Genomic DNA, 20,307 nt, shown 5'->3' with positions numbered 1-20,307 from the left:
CTCCTCTCTCTTCCTGGCGTCCCACACGCTGTCAGAGGAGATACTTGAGCCTTAACCCCTGCACGCCGGCGTTGGGGCAGGCCGGCCGGGGAGCCGGGGCCTGCTCTGCCGAGGCCTGCTTGGGCCCCGCGTCTCGGCGAGGCTCACGCGTGCTATGGGCAGCTTCCGTGCTCCCTCCCCAGCCCGCCTTTTGGGGCCTCGGGGCTGCAGCTCGGCCCCGGCCCCACCAGGAGGACTGGCTCAGTCGTGAGCCCCAGTCTCAGCATCACCCCAGTGTCCCTTGCTGATGTCCAGACCGCAGCGAGCGTCTCCCTGGGCTGTGTCAGAAAATCACATCCGTGGAATGAGAGGGTGCAGTGGGGTCTGTGCTCCTGGCCCCCGTGTGCCGTCTGCTCGTCCCCTTCGGCCCGGTGCTCCACCTGAGCCCAGGTAGCTCGACGAGGCGCCGCCCGGGAGACGCCAACCTCCATCTGCCCCTGTGCTGCCTTTGCTCCCCCGCGCCAGATGTGAACTTGACCCGTTTAACCTGAGGGGTGAGCACATGCCACCCCCTCGCGGGCCAGGGGGCCTGGCAGGTTCTCCAGGCAGCGCGGGGGCCCCGGCGAGCGGACCCCGCCACGCGGGGGGTGGAGAGGCTTCCCGGCCGGGCCCCGGCTCCGCGCCCGCAGGCCGTCACGCGAGAGCTGCTCCCTGCGCGCTGACCGCCTTTCTGCTCTGCTTGCCCCTAACAGCCCAGAGCAGCTTCCAGACCGTGAACAGCAGCTCCACGTTAACGACATACGAGCTACTACGTAAGTGGCAGCGCCCTCGTGTGGCGGCGTGACCTCGAGCGGCCAGGCGGCGCCGCATGGCCTCTCCGGGGCCCAGTGGAAGGCAGCGTGGATTCGTAGCTCTCGTTTCTGGGGTTCCCCCTCAAACACTGCTTCGCAGTATGCCAGAACCACCAGGGAGACAGGAAAGGCAACTTCTAGAAGCAGAGGCTGGGAGTGCGGGGTACCGGCAGCTGGTCTTCGAGTTTGGGACAGGAGGAAAGGCAGCGTGGGCAGATCTCCTCTCTGGCTCCTTGGACGTAGTGTTTAAGCCCCTTTCTTATTGTGGTAAAATACACATAACACACAATTGCCGTCTTCGCCATTTTTAAGGGTCCGGTTCGGGGGCATTAAGCTCATTCACACTGTTGGGCCACCATCCCCACCGTCCGTCTCCAGAACTTTCTCATCTTCCCAGACTGAGACTCTGTCCCCGTGAAACACGGACGCCCCGTCCCCTCCCCCAGCCCTGGCCCCCACCCCCTGCTCTCCACCTCTGTGACCCTGGCTCCTCCGGCGGGGACCTCACAGAAGTGGAATCGCGCAGTGTTGGCCCCTCTGTGTCTGCTGGGTTCACTCCTAGTTTCATCCGTGCTGTAGCGTCAGGGTCTCCTTCCTTCTCAAGGCTGAGGGACAGTCCACTGAATGCACACATCCCATTTATTTATCCATCCGTCCTCCATTCCTCTTTAACCAAACTGCTTCCCCTCGGATTCCTGTCTGGGGATGGGTTTCAGCAACCAAGTGCAAGGCTAAGGGGCCCCGATGCGATTCACTTCAGCACAGAGAAGGGGCTGGATTAGAAAGAGGATAAATGGGGGAGGGGGAGCCGGCCCTCCCCCGGCCCCAGGTGTGCCGGCACTGGCTGCCAGCCCGTGCCCTTTCATCCCGCCACCACCTGGGCCGGGTGACCAGCCTGGCAGCCGGGGCGGGGCTCACAGAGCTGTCCCACCTCCCCAAGCGTCACCTTGTCCGTCCATCCGTCGTGTGCTCGCTCACCCCCCCCACCCATCGCTCCCTGGTTTTTTCCTTGTCTCTCCGCCAAGTCCCTCCTGGGCCGGGTGCTCCCCCAGATGTGACCTCCCCGAGCAGCCAGGTGAAGGGTCCAGTGCAGGCCCGGCCCCAGTGAGGAGGGCTGCCTCCCGGGGTCTCGTCCAGGCCCTCCAATCATGGTTATGCAGTGCGGGAGGGGCGGCCCCGACCACGCAGCAGCGTCCACTCTGGTGTGTCTCCGTGGATTCCCGGTGCACACGAGTCCCGGGGTTGAGACGAAGCCTAGTTGTTTGTCTGGCAGCACGGCTGGACCACGTGGACAGAACCTTGACCATGAAATGTACACATATCGGCAAACCGAGGCCTTTGAGGTTTTAGTGGCCATGTCCTGGGAAGAAAATGACATGTGAATCCAGACACCTCGCCCAGGCCCCGTAGCCAGGCACGAGCTCTGTACTAGCCAACATGATGAGAGCAGCTGACCTCTAAGCCAAAACATTCTGGAAGGTTCTCCCCATTGCGTGGCCTTCCCGAGGCCCCAGGTGCGTGCCGGACCACCTGGGTGCATGGTTCCTGCAAATCGTGCCTCCCAGCGAGCGGCTAGCTCAGCAGGGGTGCAGTGGATCCGACCTCCAGGCCCTCCCTTGAAGGTGGTCAAGGTTCTGCCTGCCCTACTGGGCCAGGGTCTCACTCCGTCGGTTCCTACGCTTACGGAGAGATTCTGGACCAAAAGGCAAGCCCGGGTCAGGCCCTGTGTCCTAGCTTCTTTCCCTCAGAAAACGAGCCTGCTGCCGCCTTCCCCTGAGTGCAGGATGGGTTGCGTCTTTACCTCACGAGTGTCACTAATGCCGGGACAGAGGGTGGCAGGCCCCTCGCAGACCTCTCTCTGCAAGAAAGAGCTCTTCCCCCGCGTCTTCTCAAGGGGCACTGGTCCCTCAGCGTGGCTCATGGAGGGAGTTTTCTAAGAAAGGGAGGGGGTCCCGCCAGCTGACCCCTGGCCCCTGGCCCTTGCAGATCTGAAGAAATACCGGCGCTATGAAGTGGTCATGACAGCCTACAACGTCATCGGCGAGAGCCCGGCCAGCGCGCCCGTGGAGGTCTTCGTCGGCGAGGCCGGTAGGTCCCGCGTTTCCACCCCCAGCCCGGAGCTCAGGCGCCAGCAGCGTCCCCCTCGATGAAGGTCATTTTGCTGGTGGGGCAGGAGGCTTCCGGTCATGGCTGGAAAGAGGCCGAGGGCTGGGTGTCCTGACGGGGGCAGCGGCCAAGTCTTGCTTTTGAGATTCAGGGGTGTTTAATGTCTGGATTTATCAGGACCTGCTCTAGGGGAGCAATGCTGTCGCCTCCATGGGAACCTAGGTGTGCGGGAACCTCCGTGTGTGGAGGGGGGATGTTTGTCAGCTGCCGTCTCTGGCTGGGCCCGGGCAGTGGCCCCGGCACTGAGTCAGCCTGACCATCTGTAACAGGGCGACCCCTCCCCTCGACGCCCACCGCCCCGCCGACGGCCGTCTCCTCTGAGCCTGGCAGATGGCCTGAGGGCTCTGCTCAGATCTGCTGGTGCGGGGTTGGGAGGGTGAAGGATGCTTGGAATCCCTCTGAGGACAGAGACCCAGGCTTGCCGGAGGACAGAGGGGTTCTGGTCACTCGGCCGGTGCACAGAACACATCAGGTGACCTTTTGCTATTTGGAGAGGTTATCGTCGTAAACCAATCAGCACTGAGGGCCTAACTTAGCAGGATTTTTCTGGAACGATCCCACAGTATTTTCGTGTAAGCGAGGATAAACCAAGTGAGCCACCAGGAGGTCGCATTGGCCTCTACACAAAAGTCTGTCTGGGGGGGAGGTGGAGGTTCCTTGGAGCAGGTGGGGCAGGGGCCAAGCGTTCCAAGAGGACATGGGCCTGGCCACAGAAGAGCCCACGCGGGCAGATGGGGGACCTGGCAGGGAGGGGACGTGGCACGTGCCATCCGTCAGAGCAGGAGCTCTGGGACCTCGCTGGGCATCAGTGAGGGCCTTCGTACCTCTGGGACCTCGCTGGGCATCAGTGCGGGCCTTCGTACCGCTGGACTGAGGGGCGCACGGGCAGCCAGCTGCGACCTGCAGAGCTGACCTGCCCACCGCCAGCCTGCACTCCAGGGAAAGGACCCAGCCTGCGGGGGCCCAGGCACTCAGGACAGGGCCTCAGGCCCAGGACCAGAGCAGACGTCCAGAGAACAGGGCTGGAGCCTGGGCGGGAGACCCGGCCGGCACGGGGGCCGCAGCCAGCCAGCGGGCGACCGTGGGGTGTGCGCAGTTCTTGGATCTTGTTTGTTTTGCGGTAAAGCACAGTTAACGTGAAACGTGCCGACCTCATCACTGGCAAGCGTCCAGCTGGGGCGTGAAACACGCTCGCCTGTTGTGCGGCCCCTGCCCCCCATCTCCTCTGGGGTCCTTCATCTTCCCAAACAGGAGCCCCTCGCCCGCCAGCAGACCCTTCCCTCTCCCCTCCCCGCCGCCCCGGACGGCCTCTAAGTTACTTTCTGTCTGTGAATTTGCCTGGTCTAGGTACCTCCTAGGCGTGGACTCGCCACATTTGTCCTCTGCACCCGCCTCCTCTCACTCAGCGTGTTTTCTTGGTTCATCCACGTTGTAGCAGGCGGCAGACTCTGCTCCTTCTCATGCCGTAGGCATGTCCACTGTGGGCAGGCACCACGTTTTCTTTACCTGTGGGCCCATCAGCAGACACCTGGGTTGTTTCCACCTCTCGGGTTTGTGGTGGGGCTGCTGTGGACTCGGGTGGACCAGGCGTTTTTCCCAAGTGCTGAGCTGAGCTGAGGCTGAGCCCGTGTGGCCTGGCCACGATGCAGGGTGCTGGCCGCTCCCGCCCCCTCCACGGGGGCCCCTCTGCCAACACACACCTGCCCCTATGCTGACTCTCCCCGGGGGGGGGGTCACGGAGAGGGATGGATGTCCCTTGGCTCTGCCACCGCGGCGTGGGCGGCAGCCTCCAAACAGGCTCCATCGGGAACACGGAAAGCAGGGGCCGGGGCACAGAGGCGGATGTTCAGCCCTCAGCGCGGTGCTCTGCCGTCTGTGTTTACGCTGCAGAGAGCGTTCCGAAAGGAGGATGCCAGTACTTCCAGCGTGGCTGCCACTTACCCTTTGCCCTCCCAGTCTCCGCCTCTCACAGCCCAAGGGTCCCTTATGATGGTTTCGTTCCGATGCTGAGCAGTGCTGCTAACCAGGCCTGCAGAAAATAAAGTTCACTGGGGCCAATTTCCACTCACCTGGCCAGACGCTTCATCATGTCACAAACTGGTCAGCATGAAACACTCAGACTTGTGTGAAAACAGCCTGGAAACAACACGCTTTCCCGAGTTAGACCGCCCTGAGCATCTGAGTGTCAGCTCGGCCGGTTTCCGGCTGTGTGATGTGGGGCCAGTTACTTCACTTCTCTGAGCCCTGGCCCTGAGGACCGTGGTGCAGAGGGGAAAGCTGTGGGCTAGGAGTCCTTGTCCCAACTCTGCCCCCAACTTGCCTGTCCCACCTGCAGGATAAATGTCCAGGACACGCCTGGACTGGTCAGTCAGTAAGTGGTGAGTGAATGACTGAGACCCTGTGTGGTTCCTGGATTGGTCTGGCCCATCTACAGAACAATGAGAGGTTGAGAGTTAATGATCTTCGGGTCCCCTCCAGTCCAAATATGTAATATTTAAATCCTTTTAACCTCAGAGAGAAAGTGTAATCTTTAGGCGATTTCTCATTGAGATTGATTTCTGAGTCCAGGCATTTCAAATTGGTAAAAATAATATATTAGTAAGGACTCCAGTTTGCAAGAGATAGAAACCCAAACAGGCTTAAACTGAAAGAATCAATTATCAATTCACATGACAGAAGAGTTGAAGAGCCTGGGTACAGCTTCAGGCATGGCTGGATCCAGCACCCTAACAGGCTGGTCCCATGTCCCCTCGTGGTTCCACTCTCCTCTCAGCTCACTCCTGTCTGGGGCGGGCTCTTCATCAAGGTGGCCCTGTAGCTTCAGGCGGCAGAAAGAGAGTTTCCTTTTTCTACGGTGCCTCCAGTGGCAGTCCACTGGCCCCCGTAAGCCTGCCTTACACGCCCATCTGCTACAGCCAATGGACTGAGGTCCCAAAGCCAGGGGATGATGTCATCTCTACCTGGACCACATGGACCGAATGGGAGGAAGGATCCCCAGATCCCCAGGGGAGATCTGGTTGCTGCGGCCAGAAGGGGACTCTGGGTGTTTGCTCAGCTGTCAGTGTGGCACTCACGGCAGAGCTTTCCAAGGGGCCAGAGCTGCTTCTGGGAGATGTTCTGTACCAGTCACCCCCTCCCCTGCCCCCGCCCCTGTGAAACCTCCAGGCCCAGCTCTGTGTTCTCGGGCTTCTACAGCTGAGAGGAGCCCATATCCCGGCCTTCGGGACACTTACTACTGGAGGACAGGCCCCACCTTCAGGATAAGGCTGCCCTCCTGCCTGGGACACGTCTGTGTTTCCAGACCTCCCAGGCTGCTCCCCCAGAACATAACGCCATCCCACCCACACCGCGCTGCATCTGCCCGGAACCCCTGCTCTTCACTCCAGTCCCTGGAAGACCCTCCAGTCTTCCGCTCAGCCCACCTTCAAGGCCAGCCCCTCAAGGCCTGGCCGCCCTGTCCCCGGCCTGGGCAGAACTAGGGACCCCTCTGCTCCGGAACACGCCACCCGTTCTGCTCTCTGCACCTCCTGTCTGTGATGCAAAGACCCCGCTGATTCACCCCAGTGTCCAGGGTGCTCGGGTCCTTGCGGTTGCCTGGAGCACTGCAAACACTAATGTTGGGGGAGTGAAGGAGGGGGAGAGCAGATTCAGACAGGAAGGAGGGGAGCCTGCCCGACCCCCGGGCCCAGGGAGGTGAGGGGAGACCCCCAAGGGAGGGCTCCTGCCCAAGGCGCCTACAGCCCCAGCTCCCGCCTGCCCTGCAGCCTCTGCCCTCTCAGGGGGCATGGTGGCGGAGAATCCCCAGAGGCTCTGACACCACGAGGGGCCCCGCAGCAGCAGAGCAGACTCAGCCCCTCCGAACAAAGCCTGAGGCTTCCATCTGGGCTCTTGTTCCAGTTGGGTCAAAAACGGATCCTTCCCTGAGCGCCTTGTAGGGAACCATGAGGACAGAGCATGTGTTGCCAGCTCTGGGGGTGGGGACCGTGGAAGCAGACAGGGGCCACCCCCCACCCTGCTGCCAGCTTCTTCGCCCGGGGAAAGGGGGTGACAGCACCCATCCTCGTAGAGCAGGGACCCCCTCCCAGACCCCGTCAGCGGCTGCCCTGACCCGCACCTCCCAGCCTCTGCGGAGGACCAGCAGTCCCTGCTCCAGCCAAGTGCTCGGTCCCTGGAGGTGCCGCTGCAGCCCCCGTGAGTCGGGGTTGATTCCCTGAGGCGCAAGGCCCGGGGCCCCCTGTCACAGGTCACGGTGAAGATTGTTAGTGGCTTCCCTTCCCGGCCACCCGACCTAGGAGGGCCGGGGTGGAGGCCAAGGTGAGCGGCCCCTGGCCCCATTCATCCTGTTTCCCATGAACCTCGGCCCAGTTCTAAAGCCAGAGCGGATGGACTCTGTCCACATTCAGACCATGCCGTCTGCAGAGCTGAGACGCTCACCATCCGGGCGGAGGAGAAGAAACCCGGTGCGAACCCAAGGCGGGTCTGGCCAGACAGGTTGCCGTCGGACAGAGGCAGTTCCGGGCCAGGGAGCGGCTGAGTCAGCCAAGTGCTGGGCCTGGGCCGGACCTGACGCCCAGTCTGTCGTGGGACCAGGGCTGTGGGTCTGGGGTGTAGGGAGGGGGAGCTCCGCACAGCCCAGCAAAGCGCACGTGGGCTCCGCGGCCCGGTGTGCGGCTGCGTGGCTGCGTCGGGCTCCAGCTCTCACTGGACACATGGGAAGAGGGGGTCTGGGGGCCACGGCAGGCTGCTAGTGGGGGTGCCTGTGCGCGAGCCTCACAGGGAAACAGCCTTGCTCCTGAGGCAGAGACCCAGGCCAGTCTCGGCCATCCCCTTCCTGCCGTGGGAAGTCACCATCACAGAGGTCCCCACGCAGGGACTTCGGCATTGCGCCGGCCTGTCTCTCCCTTTGCATCTCTTGCTGGAGTCGGTGGGTCCCTCGGTGCAGGTCTGAGCCACAGCCCGCCGTTTCCTTGTGTTGTTCTGTGATCCCAGATGTCCCAACAGCTCACCCCTGGTTAGACCCGGGGCCGGGGTCCGCCCTGTCCCTGAGACCCAGCAGGAGGAAGAACGTTGTCGGTTCTTCAGTGAAGGAGGCAGGACTCGCTCTGCGTCCAGTGGGCCGTGCCCGTGAAAGCTCAGGTCGGCGGTGGAGCGTCTGCAGCCCCCGACCCAGGGCCGCGGGGCCCGGAGGTGGAGTGGGTGCAGAGTTTGCCCGTCCCCTCGCCGTGCCTGGGAGGATAGCAAGATACCGCTGGGCCTTTGCCGCCCCTCCGGGCTCTCTCCCCTGCACCCCTGACCCCAGGATACCTGCTCTGAGGCCCGCGTGGGGAAGGAGACAACGAGCCCAGCGTCCGCGTTGGTTTTCAAGTGCTCTGCATGCGAGTGGGGGCAGGGTAACAGGAGCAGATGAGCCGAGAACTCGGGGTGCCCCCGGGACTAGGCCAGTAGAGCAGTCAGATGCGGCCCCGGGGGCGGGGAAGAGGGAAAGCGGCCGGCCCTGCAAGCGCCTCGTTAATGCTGGGACAGAGGGCGGGGCAGGGGCCCCCTGGGGATGAGCGGGCCCCCAAGCCCCTCCCGCAGGAGCCCTAGGAGCCTCTGGAGCCACCCTCCCCCCGTCTTCCATGCCCCTCTGGACTGACCCTTCCTGGGCCCAAACCCCATCCCGTCACTTTTCTGGTCCCTCCCCTCAGTGCGTCCCTGTGTCTGTAGGGAAGCACGATGTGCTCCCGAGGGGCCCGTGGGAGCCTCCGGCCCCGCCCCAGTCCGCCCCCCAGGAGCACCTCAGCTGCACCAGGTCCACCTGCGTTCTTCCCGCCACGGTGGGGTCAGCCGCTCCCCCAAACCCGGGCATCCCTCTCACGCCCCCCGGGCTCCCCACATCGCCCTGCCTGGGTCCCGGCCTTTCCTAGCAGGCACGGGAGCCCAGGAAGCACTGGTAGAGAAATGACATTATTCGTAACTTTATTTCCATCAATGTAGGAAAGTTATAGAGAATATTCTAGCGCGTAGCTCTTTATTTGGAAAGGATCGCAAACGCCACACCATTCGGAGTCCACGTCCTCGGCCGGAGTCTCCAGAGAACCCTGCAGTTCACCCGACCGGTGGTTCACAGCACACCCCTCGCTAGGCCCCTGAAGGCGGGGAGACCCCAGTCCTGCCCTGGATGAGGGCGCCCTCTGGGCAGAAGGGAAATGGCCTCCCATGGGTCCTGGAAGGGGCTGAGGCCATCCAGGGTCAAGCCACACGGGGCGGGCCCCTGAGTGTCACAGAGCTCGGGGTGGACAGGAGCGGGGCTGCAGCTGAGCTTTGCAGGCAGAGTGGACGCTGGATCGTCCACACCAGGGAGGCATCGTCTCCATGTGGGCAGCTAGGGAGACGGCCACCCAGGGTCGGGTATTGACGCTGCCCGCTGGGCTCCAGACGTGCCGTGACCCCGTGTCCCACCCCAAACACTGGTCCAGCTCTTGCCTCTGCTTCCCAGTCAATCTCTTCGTGAAAGAACCTGCTTGCTTTCACTTGTCTTATGTTGTTTAACTTGAGGAAATGAGGGATAGACAGACAGACTATGAGGGATAGACAGACAGACAAGTAGACAGACTAGGATACAGAGGCTGAGCGCTCAACCACCAGGCACCACGACCATCTTCCCCCGTCTCGCCACCCACCTGCGTCTCTGCTCCCCTGTTCTCAGACACGTGTCTGGCCCTTTATGGAAAGCTTCCCAACTCTGCCCTTGGGAAGTAGCTTGGGCCCTAGAGTCAGCAGACCCAAGTTCAAATCCAGTCCGTCCTGGGACAAGTGACTTAACTCCTCTAAGCCTCAGTTTTCTAAGGGGGAAAATGAGAATAAGATCTTTTCCCTACAGCTTGAATCTCGTGAATACAAACCACATGGGATGCAGTTGGTTAATTAGGGACCGTGAATTGTGTTTTGCGGACCAGGTCGGCTACAATACAGTCGTGGTCTGTCAGGACCTGGATCTTGCCGTGATGGGAAACTCACTCTACAGGCAAAGAGGAAAAAAAGAAAACCCACCACAGTCGCGAGCAATGTAGCTGGTTTGCTTGAGTGGCTTCTAACTTTGCGTCTCGTGACGGCGGTAGCAGTGATTAAGCTGATAAGATGGTGTGAGCGGTGGTGATGATGGGAAAACAGAGGTCATTGCTGGATGAAACCAAATGCTGGATTTGTTCGGCACTAACCTTTACCACGGAAACATCTGTAAGAAAAAATGTGCTTGTTCTTGTGAGTCTGGAGCTCTCTGGCCTCCACCTCCTTTCAGATTGAAACCACTGGGTTTTTTTAAATACTCTTTGGACGCTCGGAGTCCTAGGGCTGCCGCTGCCTGGTCCGCAGCTGGAGCACCCCTAATGCTGTCCACACGTGTGAACGTGCTCTGTCAGAGCTAAGAGCCCTCGTTAACTCACCCCGTCCTTGGTCCGAGGCACCTGTAATCAGAACCGCTCAAGCTCCTACACTGCTCCAGGACTCTGCAGTTCTGCCAGGACATCCACCAGTGAAAAGGCCGGGAGCTTACCCTCGATTTCCTGTGCAAACTCATGGGGCCAAGGCCACAGCTGGGTCTGGGCTGGTTAAGAGGACATGTTGACCTTAACAGAGGGTGTTTCACTGGAACACCATGAAATCCTGCATTTACAACAGGGACCACAGCCTCTGGCAGCCCAGAGCGTGCAGTCTGGCCTTGGGCTGGGTGCTTTCCCTGAGGAGCTCGCACTGGTCGGGGTGCATTAGTCATCTGCTGCTGGGTAACAAATTGTCCCAACGTAGCTGTTCAGACAGCACACACCCGCTACCTCGCAGAGTCTGTGGGTCAGGAATCCAGGCTCAACTTAGCTGGGTCCTCTACCTTGGGTCTCTCACAGGGTGTCGCCAGGCCTGCAGCGCTGTCCAAGGGCTTGACCAGGGAGGGCCCCTTTCTGAGCTCATGGGTGGTTGTGCATGGGACCCCGTTTCCTGGGCTCATGGGCAGAGGCCTCCCCGAGGTCCTCGCCTGGCCGCCTCTCCGTGGAGCGTCACCGTACGAGCTGGCTTCCTTAGAGGGAGCTGGGTGGGGGGGGCGGCAAGAGGAGCCAGGAGGGGGCACCAGCAGGAGGGTCGGCTCAGGCTCCCTGACCTGCCTGCGGGAGGCTGCCCACCCCACCGCGTCTGCCATATCCTGTGTGTCAGAAGGATCGCGAGGCTGTGAGCACCAGGAGTGGGGTCCCTGGAGCTGTGACCAGGATCCGTGGTGACACACCTGGGCTGCTCTCGGTTCATACGGGAAGCACCAGGGAGACGGACGTCTACACGCGTCAGCATGTGGTGACTCGATTACCTACCATCTCTACGGGGACAGAGCCCACACAGAGCAGTGCCCTATGTGCCCAGTGCCCAGATAAACCCTCGGTCGATTATCTGGACAGAGAAGTCACCTCGGGGACGAGCTTGGGGGCACCACGCCCCCCTGGCCGGGCCTTGCTCTGCTCTCACACCACCCATTTCATTTCAGCTCGAAAACCCTTTACGTCTGATATTTTCTCCAATCTTACAAACAATGGAACTGCAGCTCAGAGATGGAGCAAAGTCCCAGGTCCCACCAGCTGAGCCCAGACCTTAAACTCGCCAGCCGGGGCTTCTTCCACAGCCTCCCAGCTATGTTTTCTGTAGCCTGGAGTACATGGCGTTGAGTTTTTTGAAAATACTTTTTGTGACCAGTTTGCTGATTCTTCTTGCTAAGCTTCCTTGGAGTCGTTTTTGGTCCTGGCTCAGCAGTGAGGTGATGGACGACAGGCTGGGGGCCGGAGCTCGGAGGGGAGGACGGCAGCAGGGGCGAGACGTGCTAGTCCGAGGGGGCTGCTCCAGGAACCCAGGCACGGCACGTGGGGCTGAATTCCCTGCCCCCCCCTACCCACCCACCCCACCCACTACCCCTGCCCCGGCCCCAGGAATTCCCCTGGGAGGGAGGGAGGGAGGCTCAGAGCCAGGCTGCCTGGGTTTGTACGGCCAAATCCACACGGTTGCTGAGTGTGTGGCCTCGGGCAGGTTACCAGATCTCTCTGGGCCTTAGTGTTCCCGTCTATGTAATGGGCAGTGACTTGTACCCACCGCCCCAGGTTATGAGGATGAAGTGAGGCCAGATGAAGGGTTTGCAAGAGATGCCTGATCCCCTGTATGAAGGGCGCACCATCGATATCGGCATCCGCGCTGTTCACACCCCACTGACGGATCCCTGCGTTAACCGGAAGTTAAAGCAGACGTTAGCACCACTGGATTTGTCTTCACGAGTCCTGGGGGCTCTGGAGAGATGGGGGCTGTCGGTTGAGAGAAGGGTGGTGCGTGTCCCTCATGTGTGTTACAGATTTATCAGATGTGATCTCACTTTGTCTGTTGTAAGCTCTGTTAAAAATTACTTTGTAATGTCAGTGGAAATGCTCATTTACGGGCCTGAGTACCTGCAGGCGGGGCTCACAGCTGCCCGGCGTCCTGGGTGAGCAGGCGTTGGACGTCCCGTTTGGTGGCAGCAGTGACTCACAGCCTTCTTCTGGAGGAGGAGGGGCTGCACGCCTGCTCAGACGTGGCTCCTTCCTGGATCCTTGAGAGCTGCCCCCTCCCTCCTTCCTGGGCCGAGTCGCTGCTTGTCCCTCGGGGCCGAAGCCCCACCACCCATGCAAACCTCCTTTATGGACTGAGGGGGCCCAGAGGCCACACAGTTACCCAGACCTGGAGTCCCTCCCCGCCGGTTATCCTTGCTTAGGGGAACAGATGTGTTGGCAAAGTTTGCTGAGAAGGTGAAATTACATTTGAGAATTGTTTCCTACTCACTTTTTTTTTTTTTTGCGGTACGCGGGCCTCTCCCTGTCGTGGCCTCTCCCGTTGCGGAGCACAGGCTCCGGACGCGCAGGCTCAGCGGCCACGGCTCACGGGCCCAGCCGCTCCGCGGCACGTGGGATCTTCCCGGACCGGGGCGCGAACCCGTGTCCCCTGCATCGGCAGGCGGACTCTCAACCACTGCGCCACCAGGGAAGCCCCTCCTACTCACTTTGACAGGAAATCAGAAACAGTGTTTGACCAGAGAAGTGTTGCTGTAATTAAAGAGAACTGATGAATGTACAATATTTTAACGATCACATAAAGAAATTCTTATTTCCTTATATTAAAACATTAACAACGATCCTCAGATCATCCGTTAAAATCTTGCTCTACCCAAGTAATAAATCACTGGCTTACAAAGAGTGAAAGGCAAAACCAAGCATGGTCTGGCCTGGTCCAGCAGCAGCAGTTCCAGCCCCCGGACGCCCGTCAGTCGTGACGCCGGCAGCCGCCCCGCCCCGCAGCTCTCCACTGCTCCATCCCCGCCTCCCCGGCCCATGGTCCCGTGTGAAATCCCCCCCATTCCTGAAGAGCCAGCTGGGTGTTCTGTTTCCAGGAAAGGCCCCACGTCCCCCAGCCACAGAGGTGACCCCTCGTGGCCCTTTGACCCTGTCCTCACATCCCACCTGGTACTGTGACTACTGTGAATTATGTCTCCTGTTGAACCTGTCTTGTCCAGCCTTGTGTCCACCCGCCCCGCCGAGCTAAGCCGAGGGCCTGGTTGATATTCAGGAAAACGTCAGCAAAGTTGCTCCATGGCGACAAATCACCCCCGAGTCTCAGCGCCTGAAACACTCCCTGTGTTTTCTCCTGCGCGTCCCTGTCCTTCACGGTCAGCTACGTCCCTCGTGCTCCCAGACACAGATGGGGATCTGGGGGCCCCGCTGGTCTGGGGGTGGGGAGAGGTCGGCGCTATGGAACACTGTGGAAGCTCCTGCTGGGAAGTGCCCTGCACGTACTGCTCCCCTGTCGTCAGCCAGGCCGGTGTCGGAGGCATGCAGCTCCCTCGGGGGGGAACTGTCTGCAGGGCGGGTGGGCGCCCCCCGCCGCACCACAGGGGCAGAGTGAGCGGGCGAGCGGGGGCCGGATGGTGAACGGTCCCACCCGAGCAACTGACAAGCCCCTGCCCTCCCAGCCTCGGCTGTCTACCAAATGCCTTTGATAGAGGCATTTGGTGCCTGTCCAGCTGCCTCCCTGGAGCAGAGGTTCTGAAAGGTTGACATGAGCCCAGGGCCGCCCAGGGTCTGCGGGACGCAGAGCCAGCAGCCCGTGGGCAAGCGTCCCCTGTCAGCAGCAAGTCTACACCGGGTCAGGGCAGCCACCGTGTATCCCTGATGCCTGGTGGCCACGTCGGGGCCGAGCAAGCCGGCCAAAGTGCTGCCCTCGCTGCTCCATGGGACCCGCCCGCCGGGTCCAGCCCACAGCACCCAGCTGTGCAGCGCCTCTCCCAGCGCTCAGCCAGAATCCCAGAAGATTCCAGAAACCACTGGGATTCCACTACTGCTATCAGGTGCAAGGAGCCCCCAGAAGTCCAGGAAGCTTCTCTATCACCGCCCTGCCCGGACCTCTCTCCGGGGCTGGGGTGGCGGGAGCGATCCCTCAAGGCCGGTGGGTGACAGCTGTGGGAAAGCGTCGTCTTCCTGGGCCGAGACGCCGGATGGAGAGAATCTCCGCTCTGTGCCCTAACCCTGCACCCGCCCTCCAGCGCTGTCTGTGGGCAATCTGCGTATCAGCAAACGCCAGGGACCGCCAGGCCAGGCCAGCGTGCTTTTAAAAACGAATTTCATGCATTTTAACACAGCATTCTGAGCAGATGTTCGCGTGCGCCGTACTCCACGAATGCTAAGGTTGGAGAACAAGAGGATCACGATCCATCAGACGCTCCATCGGTTTCCAAACTGAGCACCTTCGTGACAGAAAAGGATTGCACTGGGGGTGTAGACAGACGGCCTTCCTGCAAGTCAGGGTCTCCCGTCAGGGTGGAGACCCTGAGGATCTCAGGAACCAAAAAAAAAATAAGTCTTGAAACTGACGTGCTTTTGCTTGGTGTTCACCTAGGTTTCTCCCTCCCCTGCTGTGTTAGCATCACAAAAGTCCTTGTCACCTGCAGCATTTTTTTGGCAGGAAGGGGCTGTGCTGTAGGACAGCTGCGGGGCGTGGAGACAGCTTAGCCTGGGGACAGTGGCGTCTGGGGCTCAGCCGCCCAGGACGGGACCGGGGGTGGCGGTGGAGGGAGGCTTTGTCCAGCCCGTGTGGACCCCAGAGCCGTCGTGGGCCCTGGGTTTGGCTGTGCTTCGAGAGGGAAACTTGGGGGACTGGGGCGACCCCGCACAGATGGTCCTAACCCACCACCAGGGTAATGGCTGTGCTCAAATTTGCCTTTCACGTTCTAATCGTACAACAGGAATTTTGTGATAGTCGCCCACGGCAAACATGCAGAAGACATTTACTTTATTTATGTTTTGGATTATTAATGTGGCTGTTAAAATTTCTCCGGCTAGTTTTGATTGAATTGTTTTTTTGTGCGATTCTGTTGTTTAATGGAGCGGTAAATCAGAATTTCTGATAATGAGGCCAAGCATCTGTCACAACAACCTGGTGTGGGTTATTAACATTTCCATTAACGGCAGGGTGGGCAGTGATGATACAGGAGCCGGGCAGTTAGAGCAAAATAAATAGTTGGTGTCAGGCTGAGTGGGTGTTAATTACTATTTTATTCTACACTGGTGGTGGGGAAGATGCGGGGGAGGGGTGCCTCAAGGAGGTCATCCTCTCCCCAGGAGGCCTCTCCAGAGAGACCGTGAGCTGGGCGGTCTCCCTCCGGCGCTGACCACTGACGCGTGGTCCTTTCCATTCATGGCCCTCAATAGACTTGAGTCAAGAGGCAGCGCCCTGGCTGCAGGCAGGGCCGTGGAACGTGAGGGTGCTGGGTTGGCGCCCTGGCCCTGCTGCAATGTCCCCGACAGCTCCGTGGAGCTCCCCAGGGCCCAGCCCAGCGTGAAGTTCACTGGGGGAGGGGTCACCCAGGTGGGAGGAAGGAGTAGCTCCTGGGAGGCAGAGGACAGACGGGCCAGAGGGGAGAAATGTCCCCAAATGTACACGTGCGTCCTCTGCGTCATTCCCAACTTACCCGCGGCTGCCTACGATGCCACGAGGCCATGGCCATGGCGCCCGGTCAGTCACCTTTCACCTTTGGTCTGCAGAGTGTGGCCCTGCTGACACCAACACAGCACCCAGGGGCCCTCGGGGTTGGGAGGGAAGGAGTGGGACCGGGTCCTCCTGGGGGGCGCGGAGCTGTGGCCTCTGTGCCCCGCTCCTGGGAAGGGGCAGCCCCGGGTCTGCAGACGTCAGCTCCACCTGGAGCACGGCTTCGTACCCAGGATCCGGGACTCGTGGTGGGAACACAGATGCCTTTCTTTATTTATTTTTGGCCGCGAGGCGGTGGGATCGTAGTTCCCTGACCAGGGATCGAACCCAGGCCCTCGGCAGTGAAAGCGCAGAGTCCTAACCACTGGGCCGCCAGGGAGCGCCCATAAATGCCTTTATTTGCTCCGAGTTCCACCTGGAACTGAGCATCTCCCTCGGTTATGAATGTGGCGACGTACCAGTGCCGCATCACTGGGGCCTGGGACTCTCTCAGCAGCAGGGCCCCCGGGTGTGCCCCCGGGTGTGCCCCCGGGTGTGCCCCCGTCCCGGCGAGGTTGGATGTTGCTGCGCCGTCTCTTCTCATCCCACCTGACCTCAGAGGCGTCGCTCGAGCAGCTCCTAAGCCTGGCTTCAGGGCTCAGTCACAAGCACGAGCGCGTGGGTTGCCGTGTCACACCTTCGTTTCCAAAGCTCTGCTGTGTCTCGATATAATCGGTTTTCTTTGGGATTCTCCAGATTTTATTTCATGCATTTAAAGGCGCGGTTCTGAGAAGGGTTTGTGGTCATGCTGGCAGACAAGCTGGGTGGTCCAGGGCAGGGTCTCGGGACTTCTCAGCGGACCCCGCTGCTCTCTCCGCAGCCCCGGCCATGGCTCCACAGCACGTGCAGGTGGACCCACTCACGGCCAGCCAGCTGGAGGTCACGTGGGACCCGCCGCCACCCGAGAGCCAGAACGGAAACATCCAGGGCTACAAGGCAAGGCGCCCTCTCGCTTGGTTTGCCTCTTCCTTCCAGGTCACTTGTGGGCCAGGGTCGGTGGCCTGAATCCCCAGATCTCCCGAGGGCTCCGCTGAGACCCTGGCCGCTTCTGCCTCCCGTCCTGACTCGGGCCGACAGGCCCTCGGCCCCCAGCTGGGCGGCTGGGACGGGCTCAGCCTGACCTTGCCCCTGGCCTGGGAGAGCGGAGCCCAGTTCCCCGCGCGGCCAGCAGCACTTCCCGCCCTCTGCACCCCCTCTGGGAGTCCCCACCGCCTTTGCTGACAGTAAAAGGGCAGCCCTCAGGAGAACAGGTTCCCCCGCACCAAGCCCTGCCCTGGGTCCGAGTCTCTCGTTCGGTAGGTGCGGGATGGGGTCCCGGGATTTGCGTGCTCCTGGGAACCTCACTTTGAGAACCCTTACACTACACTGTCATGAGTCCACATTAAATATCCCAGAGGTGGGACCCAAGGAAGGCAGCATCAGGTGATGAACAATGACACAGAGTTGGTGGGGGCAGGAAGCCCCGCAGTGTTCCACCTCCAACATCACCCCTGCGTAGGGGGCTCGGACCCCGTGAGATCAGCTAAAACCGTCCGGAAGTGCCGTCCCTTGAAAATTCCCCACCTTCCTCCGGAGTGAATCCGGTCTGTCGAGCCCAAGTTGAACAGTCATCAGGATCCATGGGCTAGCCTACCCTGAAGACTATTGGACCAATTCAGTGTCCCTTTAAAAATGACATTTGTAGGTGTTCTGTGAAAATATATACCATCCTCCACGGCAGGGCACCTGCAGTGATGAATGAGGTAACGGAAAGTCCCCTGAGCCCGGAGCCAAGGTGCTATTTATGTATGTCCAAAACATGTTTCCTAATTTCCTAATGACAGAGACATTGAACCTGGATATTGAGTTCAGGTTAGTAAGGCCTGTTCCAGCAGAGCGTCTCATCTGGCCAGTTCAGAGCAGAAGCTGAACTGCGTCTTGCAGGTAGATACGGCGAGGCGCCCCCGCAGCTCCGCTCCGGCCTGGCCGGGCATGGGGGCACGGGAGAGCAGGCCCCGGGCCTCGGCTGCCCTGCGCGTGGGCCAGCGGCTCTCACGGCCCGGCCTGTTGTAGGCCCACAGAGCCGAGGTGGATCCGTGGATGGGGGTTGTCTGTGGGTGGCCTGGATGGCACTGGCTTGGGCAGCGGTTCTCGGCCGGCTGTCTAGGGAAACAGTTCTGATGACCTTAGAAAACCTTTGTACGCGGGCATAATGTTCGCCCACAGGCGCATTAAAAACTAGACGAGAAGAAACGGAACCCAGGAGAAACAAGGGCTGCTCCAGCAGGGCTGAGCCCTACGTGGTTCATCTCCACGTTATTTTTGGCTGTTTTAGTATCCAGAGTATGGGGTCACATTGATCCAAGCCTTCGATCTCAGCCTTAAAGAAAACGTGGGAGCGTAGGGTAGAAGCTGGGGGCTTGTTCTACCCACAGGCTGGAGCAGGGGGTAGATTGGTCTCCCTTCTGTCCAGAAGCTTGGGGGAAGGGGCAGGGCCCCCACAGCCAGCCCTGTGAGAGAAAAGGCACTTTCCTGGCAGCCGAAGGAGATGCCACCGAAATGCCACCTCCATCCTCAGGCCCCGTCCACCCTGGCCTGGCCTCAGCCACCCCCGACTCTGCAGAGCACAGCTCGGCCCCCGGGAGCACTCAGGTCCCCTCTGGCTCAGTGGCCACCTGCCCCCAGGCTGAGGAACAGAGGGGGCGCCACCCCTTCCCTCCCACGCTGGCCTCCAGGCTCCGGCTCTTTCTGGCAGATCTACTACTGGGAGGCGGACAGCCGGAACGAAACGGAGAAGATGAGGGTGCTGTTCCTGCCCGAGACCACGGCGAAGCTGAAGAACCTCACCAGCCACACCAAGTACCTGGTCAGCATCTCGGCCTTCAACGCTGCTGGAGACGGGCCCAGGAGTGACCCCCGGCAGGGCCGGACCCACCAGGCCGGTAGGAGGACACGTGTTTCCTTTCCACAGCCTGGGTCACCTCCCTGCCCTGCTGTTCCCCGACCCTCCCTCTCCATTCCCTCGGCTCTCCGCTCTGCCTGTCCTGTAAGCCAGATCCCGCGTAGCTGGGAATTTCTGGGTCCGATTCGTGTGGTGTCCCCAGCGCCCAGCCCAGGCCTGCTGCGTGGAGCTGCCCCGTGAACATTCACCAGTGTGAGCAGCGTGGGCAGTGGGGGACCGGGCTTCCATCTGCACAAGGCCTCATCTGTCACCGGCAGGACTTGCTCCAGGCCCCCGGGGGATTCTCTCTGGGTCCAGATCCCGGGGCAGGGGGAGCTCCTTGTATGTTGATGTGCTGAGCCCAGGCCGCAGTGTTGGCCCCCCCGGGCCTCTGGGCCACAGAGTCCCCTGGAAGCAGCTGGCAGGCCGTCTCTCAGACACACGCCCCGCGCAGGTCCTAGGGCGTGGCCGGGCTGCCCTGCTGGGGGTCACACTGCCCGTGACCTCCTCTCCTGATCTGGGGTACGTTCTGAGCCGCTCACTCACTCTCCTGGCGACTCGCAGAGTCCCTAGTGGTCTGGGGCGCTTCCTGAGGCTGACCAGGCTTCCCGAGGGAACGGCGGCTGGGCCCTGGGTCCCGGGAGCTCTGGGGCCTTCTTGAGATGCAGGGAGTGGAAGGCTGGCAGTGTAAGTTAGGGAGCCCGTGGGGCACAGACCCACCGGCTCCGGGATCCCCAAACCTCTGTGGGTTCAGCCTTCCCGGGAACAGGGGCTCCTGAGAGTCAGGCCCCCTGGGAGATGACCATAACTGCATTTCAGGGACTGCGTCCTCGGGGCCCATCCAGCAGCCCGGGAGGGGCTGTCTGTAGACTGTGGGCTCTGAGCGGGAAGGGTATGGGCGGACCTGTGGGGCCGAGGGTAGGAGGTGGAGGCCCTCGGGCGCTGTGGGCCTGGCGGGTCACAGGGCCAAAGGGCCCCCAGGGACGGGGGAGGACAGAAGGGGGGCAAGTGGGGCCGATATAGTGGGCATTTCTGAGCACGGAGGGGAACCCAGCTAGGGGGGCGTCAGTGCCCACTGGGGTAGGGGCAGCTCTGGGTGCCAGCACCCACCCGGCCCTCCCACAGGGCCCAGGCAGACGGGAGCCGCGGGCGGGGTCGGCGTCCTGCCCGGCCACACAGCCTGCCTCTGCGTCTGCCAGGAGCTTCTTCCAGCTCAGGGTGGCGCGTGAGCTCCCCCATCCCCAGACCAAGGGGGACTGGGAGATGGCCGGGCGCCCGTGGGATTTCAGATGAGGACCAGTGTGCAGGGGTGTTCCTCAGAGGCTCTGGGCCCCCTAG

At 61.2% G+C, this 20,307-nt stretch overlaps 1 protein-coding gene across 1 annotated transcript in view; it reads left to right on the top strand.

The window, feature by feature from the left end:
* The window catches only part of SDK1 (sidekick cell adhesion molecule 1), a 536,415-nt gene that overhangs the window by 458,670 nt on the left and 57,438 nt on the right, over window positions 1-20,307 (top strand). The window contains exons 34-37 of the mRNA XM_024763505.1: window positions 732-791; window positions 2,817-2,918; window positions 16,870-16,985; window positions 18,784-18,970. Coding sequence (XP_024619273.1) covers window positions 732-791; window positions 2,817-2,918; window positions 16,870-16,985; window positions 18,784-18,970 — 465 coding nt within the window. The remainder of the gene's footprint in view (window positions 1-731; window positions 792-2,816; window positions 2,919-16,869; window positions 16,986-18,783; window positions 18,971-20,307) is intronic.

The sequence above is a fragment of the Neophocaena asiaeorientalis genome, unplaced genomic scaffold (assembly GCF_003031525.2).
Source record: "Neophocaena asiaeorientalis asiaeorientalis breed wild unplaced genomic scaffold, Neophocaena_asiaeorientalis_V1.1 scaffold223, whole genome shotgun sequence".
NCBI classification, from domain to species: domain Eukaryota; kingdom Metazoa; phylum Chordata; class Mammalia; order Artiodactyla; family Phocoenidae; genus Neophocaena; species Neophocaena asiaeorientalis.
Note: the sequence above shows the minus strand (reverse complement) of the source record. Positions and strands in the feature narration are given on the sequence as shown.